Source organism: Epinephelus fuscoguttatus, linkage group LG21, assembly GCF_011397635.1.
Source record: "Epinephelus fuscoguttatus linkage group LG21, E.fuscoguttatus.final_Chr_v1".
Taxonomy (NCBI): domain Eukaryota; kingdom Metazoa; phylum Chordata; class Actinopteri; order Perciformes; family Serranidae; genus Epinephelus; species Epinephelus fuscoguttatus.
In genome coordinates this window covers 17,857,589-17,867,348 of record NC_064772.1, presented here as the reverse complement: position 1 = coordinate 17,867,348, position 9,760 = coordinate 17,857,589, and the positions used below count along the sequence as shown (strand labels likewise).

Genomic DNA, 9,760 nt, shown 5'->3' with positions numbered 1-9,760 from the left:
CTAGATGGAGACAAATGACTTCATATGTTTTACAGAGTGGGTCGCCCTCACCTCAACAGAGAGCACAGAGCTTTACACTGTTGCTGCACACGTGATTTTATTTATTCTGTAGGAAATCTATTTTATCGATTACACCCAATCCTGATAGGAAATTATGCTGCAAGCAAGGTTGAATTCTGAATTTTGCCCAGGGGCACTTCAGGACCAATCTACATATGGTTTACAGTTGGTGAAAAGTATAAAATTAACTCAAATACTCTGTTAGAGGTGCTTTTTTTTGAGTAATTCCATTTCAAGCGACTTTGTACTTTACTTTATTTGATAAATTTGGTTTCTAGTGACTTTACAGATTCAGATTAATACAAAATATAGCCTAAATAACTACTGAAATATGATACATTATTATAATTTAAGCTACATGGCAGTATATAAAGTATTTAAAATTAGCTCCAGCTTTACCAGCCGTAGTATTAAATTGATCAGTGATTATAATCCATAATATAATATACATTGTGCTGAAATGGGTCATTCTGCATGATGAATACTTTTAAAATTTGAGTATATTTTGACACTGATACTTTTGTACTTTTACTTAGGTAACATCTTTCAAGCAGCTCATTTAGTTAATCAGTTAGTGGTATTTTTTGGTCCTTAAATAACATCAAGGAGTTTTAAACTAATAGCAAAAACAAACAAAAACAGTTCAAAAAGGTGTAGGCTGAAGCTTAAGCTTATTAGACCTACCCTTTAACTTAGCATATTCTCCTGAGTAACTTACTTACTGCCATGTTTAAAGGATACCATCGTCATTTTTCACCCTGGACCCATTTTCCCCGTGTAAATTAAAAGAGACATCTGCTAAACGAGGCAATAACAAACCAACCAGATCAAGTGAAAGGTAAAGAGACACTTTACAGTAACAATGTTTAATTGCCCTGTGTGACTCCATTGCAGCTTATTCAGCGGCTGCTGGCTGCGGTTGGCTCTAGACCGATTTCAAATATTGTTCACATCAGCGTCTTTGATCAGCTGACAAGGGGAAATAGGGCCCAGGTTGAAAAATGCTTAAGTTATCCTGTAAGTAACACGAAAACAAGACAAAAAAACTTGCTTGTAAAACAGTACTTCTACAGTTTTATTGTTTCCTTTTACTTCACTGAATGATCTGAGTTTGTTTTTTTTAACCACTGATAATATATCGTATTGAAAGTGGTAATAATTCATATTCTTTGCGGCTGAACAGACCAAATTAAAAGACAAGCAAACAAGCGAGACCATTTTCACAAGAGAAACCATTTATTCCTCAAAACCCACGAGGTATCATATCATTCAAAATAATAACATTAAGAAGGCAAAAATTACATAGCAGGTTTTTTAAGGCACAGGATAGATAACAACAAACTTATTTAAAAACCTCCAACACACAGTTATGACTGCATGGCAAAACATGTACAGGCCTTACGACATAGCTGTGTCATCTTCACAACAAATTGTGGCAGCCCCGCTCAGGAAACGCAATAACTGCTGTCGCTGCTCATTTTATTCAGTTTGTTCGACTTGCGTTTGGTTTGAACATCCATCAAACCCTAATTCAAGTATCCTTCGTATTATACAGCACTTGTTCATAGCCCTAAAATGCCCCCAGCTCCTCAGTAACATCCAGTATTGCACAGAGTCCTCGTAACATTTGCAGAGCAATCGTTTTATTCCTTGCATATGTGCATTCCATGTTTGTAATCAAGCATAAAGAACAATAAGAGGTAAACAATCAAATAACACTGCATGACAAAAAAACGTTTAAAGTCAAGCCTGCTCTGCTACTAAAGCCTACGTTTGTGATTGTTTCTGTTCCTTTGGTTAAAGTTTTCTCAGACGACAGAACACACTTTGTCACATTCAAACAAACGGGACGGAAAGCAATAACAGTTTTGACAGATTTCAATATAATTCCTCTCGAGGAAATATAATGCCATGAATACCCCTGCAAATTCTTATATATCAGCGACTTGCTATTTACATAAAACACTGAAACAGAGACAAGGCAGTTAGTGTTTCAACGCATTACAATATCTTACAACATCCTCCCATCACCGTCATGAAATCGTGGATGGAAACAATGATCGGAAATGCTTGAAAAAGTTGTTGCATGCTGAAATAAGTCCCATAAACTATATGAAAAGTGTACATGGATACAACAAAATGATGTGCCCTTATATTAACAAGATCACTATATTACAGCAGAGAGGTGATTTCACAATGAGTTGAGGGAGTCTTGAATGCTTCTGATGCTTTGAGACGACACTCCATCTTCACTCAGCTCATACCTGTAAGAGAAAACAACAAAAATATATATATTCAAGCACTAAAACAGGCTGTTTATTATCACTCAGTGCTGCACAGGGCAAAAATAAAACACAAGCTTACCACTGTGTCCATCCTTTTGATATATCCTCTCCACTTAAATCTACCAGCACCTAAGATTTTGGACAAAACAGCAAAAGAAACATTAAGTTTATGGTATATGTGCAATCAGTGGGAGTGAATCTGCTGCTGTAGGTTACACATAAAAACAGACAGACGTTACCTTTCCTAAAAGCCCTTTGTGTTTGGACAGGATGCTCCCGCCGTTCTTCACTGCTACATCCAGAGTTCTCCTGTGGAGCTCCACCATAGATACACTAAACTCAAACCTGCACACACACATTAAATAGATTTTATGACACCAATCTACCTCGGAGTTATTCATCAAATAAAAAGGCTTAATTTGTTTAAAACATGAGACATTTTCATCAATAGTTATTAAAAAATTGGAATGAAATATTACACAGTCGCACCCTAGATGTGCTTTCTGTGTTTGATTTGCATCAAGCTTTTAAAGGGTAACTGGTATTTTTCAACATGAACCCTATGTTGTCATGTTTTTGCGTCCAAGTGGCTAATGGGAACAACTATTTTTGAAATTGGCCCAGCATTGAGCAAGACTGAAACAGGCTGCAATGTAATCCCTTGGGGCAATTGTGCGCCATCAATTTACATCAACTAAAAGTGTTTCATTTTGCCACTGACAGGCCCAGATTGTTATTTTAAGTGTCTGACAACATTATGTAAAGGATACCTGCTGCGATCGACCTTTTTATTAAAGCATAAGATCCTTTTTGTTTAACCAGAAACAGCCCGAAATTACTATCACCAAAGCCACCAGACTCCATTGAAAAAAAACAGTAATTTTTTATCATCATAAAACACACTTCATTCAACCTTGATAAAAACAAACTAAAACTTGCAAAAGCTGTCTTGGTTTGTCTTTCCACTGTTCCAATCATCATCACCTCTGGTTTGGTTGAAATAAACTCTCAATTCACTCAGGAGGATGTGAAAATATGCAGGCTCTATGCATTGTAAAATCACTATTTATTTAAATGGAGTTTGGTTGGTTTGGGGAAAGTGATTTCTGAGCTTTCTCGTTTAAAAAAAGGATCTTACTCTTTAACAAAAGGTCTCTGTCTATGGGGATCTGTTCCATAATGTTGTCTGACACTTATTTTACCAATCTGAGCCTGTCAGTGGCAAAAACAAGCACTTTAAGTGGACGTACATTGAGGGTGCACAAATGCTGCGAGTGGTTATGTTGCAGCTGTTTCACCACTGCAAGCTGCAGTGTTCTCACTCAATAATGGACCAGTTTCATAACTTGTTGTCTCCAATACTTAGTGAGACACAAAAAGATGAAAAAATAAGGTTGAAATATCCCTAAGTTACCCTTCAATGTTTGAAACAATCTAAGAAAGACCTTAAGACACCCCTGATCTTAATAAAGGTTAACAATGAAAACTCAACAACAGCTTTTGCATTAACATAATAATGTTCTAACTACAAACATTAAGCCTATTAAAATACCTATAAACTTTCAGGAACAGGGCACAAGTGAGAAGCCTGAGAGCTGCAGCACACATCTGATAGTCATACTTTTTAGATAACAAACATGCCACTGACAAATCTTTAAGCACGAGTTAGTAATAATATCTAAACCCACGTTTGATCATAAACAGGGTTAAGGGTCCTCTTCATTGTGCTGGTCTTCCTCCTCCCCGTCCGGCTCTTGTCAGGCAGCAAGTACAGGCGGATGAAGGGATCCGAGCCGTCTTTGGTGAAGGCTATCAAGTTACTGAAGACACACAGGACAAAATTGTTTCACTCACATGTTGCCAGTCACATGTTGCTTAGATTAAAGGTGCCTGTTTATTCTTAAATGTCTGTGGCTCTACAGAAAGCAAGAGGAATACCGACGACTCACTACCTACAAATTATTATAAATGAGCGAGACTTGGGCCAAAAACACAAATGAGTTGGTAAAAGTCCTTGAAAACGAGACCACCTTCAAACAAGTCCACAATATATCTCTCAGAAAACAAATTTAGATGCATGGTATGATGGCCGTTGTGGACCTCACCGGCAGGCGTGCGCCACCACAATGAGTTTGTTCCTCTGGGAGCTGTGTCGGACAGTCAGTTGGACCTCACCCAGGGGGTACTGGCTGGGGGCCGAGCCGCTATAAAACACACCAGAGTACTTCAGTGTCACTTCTAGAGACTGCACTTAAATTATACAGCAGGGACAGATGGATAGTTCTAAAGGTAGTCAGATAAAAGATTCATAAAGATGCATCTTCCAGAAAAAAAAGTCAAGATGGCATTCTTTCAGAGGCGACTGCAGAATTTAAATTACACAAATAAATTGAAAACCAATGAGATCCTCTAGTTCAGTGCATCAAATGCTGCCATCTTTGTTTTAAACTGCACATGGTTCCTTTTAAATAAACAGCTAAATAAACAGCAACAGCTCAATGACAGGAACACTAGGTGGTCAACAATTATAAAAAGCAATATATCACTTGTGCCATTTACTTCTGCAGCTGACGGAGCCGTTGCTGGAGCTCCAAAGTGGCGAAGGGCAGCGAGATATCCGAGGCCAGGCTGGGTGTGGACTCCTTGTGAGGCAGGTGTTTCTGGGAACTAGACATGGAGGTGCTGAGGTTGGAGAGACTGTGGAGAGGGCTGGCTGAGTATGGTTCGCCGTCCCTGTGTTGGAGGGTGAGGGTGGAAGCGTCTATGGGTGGAGGAGGCGTGGGTGGAGGCAGCGGGGAATCTGAAACAGATCGTCTCGGGATGGGGGCTGTGGATGGCTGCGGCACACTGGACTTCTTGACCTGGACGGAGGAGGGCTGGTCTGAGGAAACCTGCTTTTCCAGGGACAGGATCTACAGAGAGACAGGACGACATCACTGGGTATAATGAAGAAGAACTACAGTGAAGTACTGGAATAATAATCTGTGTAATTTATAGGATTTTACTCTGGCTATTTCCTGTTTAAGTACGGCAACTCAAGTAAAATATCTTCCTAATTTTCTTAAAGGGCACGTCCAATATATATGTTTTAGTTTAATATACATTCTGTAGCTTCCCAGTAGCGTTTCTTACGTTCTCAAATTCAAACATTCAAATTTTGGCAAAGTCTGTATATTTTAGCTTCAAATGCTATTCTCTCAAGCACATGTGACCCGATGTAGGTTTCCACATGATAAAGTTGCTACAAGAAAACGCTCTAACCTCCCTGATGTGCCTCTTCATGACTGAGCCAAGCCTTCTTTCAAAATTGTGAGTTATTGATCGTTGAAATTAGCTATATTTCTCTAACCCATTAACCGACACAGCGGCTAAGCAACGTGCTGCTGTGGACGCCACATTAGTTTGATTTGAAAGTTCCATAATGACACACACAAACTAACCAATGAAGGCAATGGTAGATCAGCAACTCCCGTGTTCTGTGAGGTAAAATTACTGTTTTTGTCATTTGTTTGTTTTGACGGTAAGGTAAAGATCGGTATTATACCGACCAGTGAGCAGTGATAACTAACGTGTTTGGGGTCATCAGGTGGGAACCTCCTTTCACCAGTGTTTCGTCTAGTTGGTCCCACGACACCTCCAGTAGGCTAGACAGTGATCTCTGGTGTCCCAGCGACACTCCCCTTATGCCAGCTCTCACTGCTCCCCACACCGACCCAACAACCTCTTTTATCTTACTTACACTTGGCTTTCTCAGCCCACACAGCACTGCCACCTTCAACAAACCCAGGCTCCGTTTATACGAGCTCCAGGTAGTGGAAATGTATTTAAATGAACATTTTTTGTTTTGAGCAGCACATATCCACAGTTAAAATGACTGTAATAATGCACTTGATTGAAGTGGCCTTTATATTCCAGCTGGCACAGACGACAGAGCCGACACGCATATTCAGCAGTCAGAGGATTAAATGTTAAAACAATAAATGAAATTATTCATTATTCATAAATTCAATATCTGTAACCACTTATCCTGTTGGGGGTCACAGGGGTCTGGAGCCTACCCAGCTGACATTGGGCAAGAGACGGTGTACACCCTGGACAGGTCACCAGACTATCACAGGGCTGACAAATAGAGACAGACAACCATTCACACTTACATTCACACCTACGGACAATTTAGATTCTTTAGTCTTTGGATTGTTGGAGGAAGCCGGAGTACCCAGAGAAAACCCACGCTGACATAAGGAGAACATGCAAACTCCACATAGAAAGGTCACTGCCGGCTGCCAGGTTCAAACCCTGAACCCTCCTGCGGCGAGGCAAAGGTTCGCCCTAAGTTAAATTATTATTATTAATTTATTTTGGTATAGTTACCCTCCAACACCCACAATCTGACCCCCATGTTTTTTTTTTCACCTAGCATGAACCTGAAAATAAAATCAAGACAAAATACAACCTGCAAATCATCATCTTTTCTGTGGGTTGTCTGCTAGGTACCAAACCTAATGCAGGACTCTGCTTTATTCAACGGCACTTGAAAAAATCTGAACTAACCCTTTTAGCATTAGCAACAATCACTGCTCTAACCTATGTCACTGCTTTTTGCTAGCGGCTAAAGAACCCAGATGGATCCGCCCTTTTAACTCCACAAAAATGTAGGTTTTTCAAAGGAGATTTGGTTACGTTGGTGGCTTTAAATACAACCTTAGAGCCACTAAAGTACTCAACCGGTTTAAAAACTGTGTGGTCACAGTGACTACTCCTTCCTTGAAAAATCATCTTAAAACTGCTGATACTGCTGAAAAACATCTATATCTTTGAGGGTGTTAGTAAAGCCAAATGTGTCGTTATGGATTTATCTATCTATCCTTCTATCCTCTGGTCCCAGAAAGGTCAATAAGCCTGTAAAGCAATTTTCCTTTTTGGATATCTGCTGTGAATCTTGATATGCTGGTTGTGATCCAATACAGGAAAGCTATTTCAGTGCGGGTCAATATTTGAAACAGCTGCATTCATTTTCTTATTTGATCAGTTGTGACGAATCAATAATGGAGAATGTTCTTTGTGTCAGTGTCATGAATGCAATATGATTTACTTTACTTGTTCTGTGGTTTTAGGCAGCAACTGAAATTATTCTTGTCAGAAACAGAAAGTCAGTAATACCTTATCTGTATCTTGTAACAGCAATACTGAATGTTTATAGTAAGTATCTCTTCATTATGAAGAAGGTCCACTGAAAGCTGTGCATTATGTTCCGTAGATGTGGACTGAATTTCATGTTTTTATAATGCTGTATCACAAACAAAATTACATTCACCGTCATTGTATTGGTGAGATTTCAGCTGACAGATATCGCAAATTCATCCAACTCTCTAAATGGTCACACACCACTAGGGAAAAGCAAGAGCATTTTAAGTTCTATTTAATTTGATTAATAAATGTATGTATTTTCAATTTGGGTATAGCAACCTTCAACTCTATGAAGTCCCCAAAAACAGTAATACAACACTCCAAATACTGTATACAGGTCTATAGTCAACACTGTACACTGCCAAGACCCTGACTTTCTGCCGGGGTCATGTATTTTAAGCCTCAGTGTTTGCAGTACATCACGCATGCAGCTATCACGTGCATAATTAGGACTATTAGAATATTCTCATTCATTTCAAAACTAGTCAATTGGAAACTAAAATTGAAAAAGTCAGCCAGTAAGAGTGTTTTTTTCAACCACCTACAACTGACAAAGGTCTCCTAGTGTCCCTTGGACTCTCCTGGTTACACAAAGGTTAAATATAAATAAAATCTGATGCAGACAGTTGACATTTCAACCAGCAAAATCAACTGTTCTAATGCTTGTACCAGCCCCCTACATTCACCTTTGGACAAAAATGATGATAAAGGACAGCTTAAGAAAGGGTTTTAAAATTTGCTGACATGTTATTCATCTGGAAATTCTCATTATACACGTAATGCCTGGAAGGTAAACTCATTATACGTAACTGCTTATCCTCTTCAGAGGCACAGGGGGCTGGAGCAAATCCCAGCTGACTCGAGAAAGGCAGGGTACACCCTGTACAGGACACAGGACTATCACAGGACTGACACACTGAGACAACCATTCACACTCACATTCACACTTACTGGTAATTTAAAGTCCCCAGTTAACCTAACCTGCATGTCTTTGGACTGTGGGGGGGAAGAAGTCATGCTGATAAGGTGGAGAACATGCAAACTCCACGCAGTAGGAGAACTTTCAGATGAAAACTGGAAAGCAGATTGTGCTGATGATAAATGCACGTCTTAAACTAATACAGTATAAACTGAATGCAGACATTTATGTCACTGGTGGAATCAAATCGATATAACAAAAACATTGGAGACATTTGCACAAAATGTACGGAAACCAGAGGAACATTGTTTCATTATATTTGGCGACACAAAGAGAGGTGGCACAGTGGTGCAGCAGTTAGCACTGTTGCCTCACAGCAAGAAGTCGCCAAGATTGATCCTGCCAGCCAGCAGGGTACTTCTGAGTGGAGTCTCAATGTTCCATAACCCTGTGACAGTGTACCCCGCCTCTCACCCAGTGCCAGCTGGGATAGGCTCCAGCCCCCCACGACCCTGAACCCTGAGCTGTTAGGGATAATAAATGAATGCCAAAAAAATCTATAACATTCTGGAAAGAAGTGAGAGCTGTAATTGAGAAGATTATTTCACAACACATCTTCCTGGACACAAAGCTTTTACTGTTAGGCTGATATCCAGAGAAACATAATTAAAGTAAAAATAAATGAGAATTTATTGACCTCAGAAAAAGACTCACAGATCAAGCTCTACTCAACGGATAAGATGTATGTTAGCGAGCCTTCTGTTAAAAGGATTACTTACATTTTAATGGCTAAACAGTATATATTTGAAAATATATGGCGGCGTTCATTAATTATGTCAAGGATTAAGATTTAAAGGAACAGTGTGTAAGATTTAGAGGGATTTAATGACAGCTGGTGGTGAGAATTGCAGATTGCAACCAGCTGAAACTTCTCCTGGTTAGTTTTCCTTCAGTGTTCATTGTTCAGGAGGTTTTTACTGGGAGCAGAATTATCCGCAGAGGTCTGTTTCTCTCCAAAACAAACGAACCAATTGATTTAAACCACTAAAAACACTGAATAAAGCAGTTTCACGTTGAAAAATTCTGTGTTTTTCCAATGCTTTCGTAGCGAGGGGCTGCTAAGTATGGTGGCCGATGTGAAAATACGAATGGCCCTATCTAGAGCCAGTGTTCGATTTGTCCGTTCTGGCCTACTGTAGTAACATGGTGATCTCTATAGACAAGAGCCTGCTCCCTATGTTGATATAAACAGGTAATTCTAAGGTATCGAAAACACAAGGGTTCTTATTTTCACGTAATTATACACCAA

General features: G+C 39.5%; 1 protein-coding gene across 3 annotated transcripts in view; it reads right to left on the bottom strand.

Moving 5' to 3' along the window:
- Positions 1–1,274: 1,274 nt before the first annotated feature.
- Positions 1,275–9,760, bottom strand: part of esyt2b (extended synaptotagmin-like protein 2b) — a 56,774-nt gene continuing 48,288 nt past the window's right edge. For all 3 annotated transcript variants that reach the window (XM_049564875.1, XM_049564877.1, XM_049564878.1), the window contains 6 exons: positions 4,905–5,257; positions 4,451–4,549; positions 4,034–4,165; positions 2,585–2,690; positions 2,425–2,474; positions 1,275–2,324 (listed from right to left, as the gene is read on the bottom strand). In XM_049564875.1, coding sequence (XP_049420832.1) covers positions 2,252–2,324; positions 2,425–2,474; positions 2,585–2,690; positions 4,034–4,165; positions 4,451–4,549; positions 4,905–5,257 — 813 coding nt within the window. In that variant the 3' untranslated portion in view covers positions 1,275–2,251. The remainder of the gene's footprint in view (positions 2,325–2,424; positions 2,475–2,584; positions 2,691–4,033; positions 4,166–4,450; positions 4,550–4,904; positions 5,258–9,760) is intronic.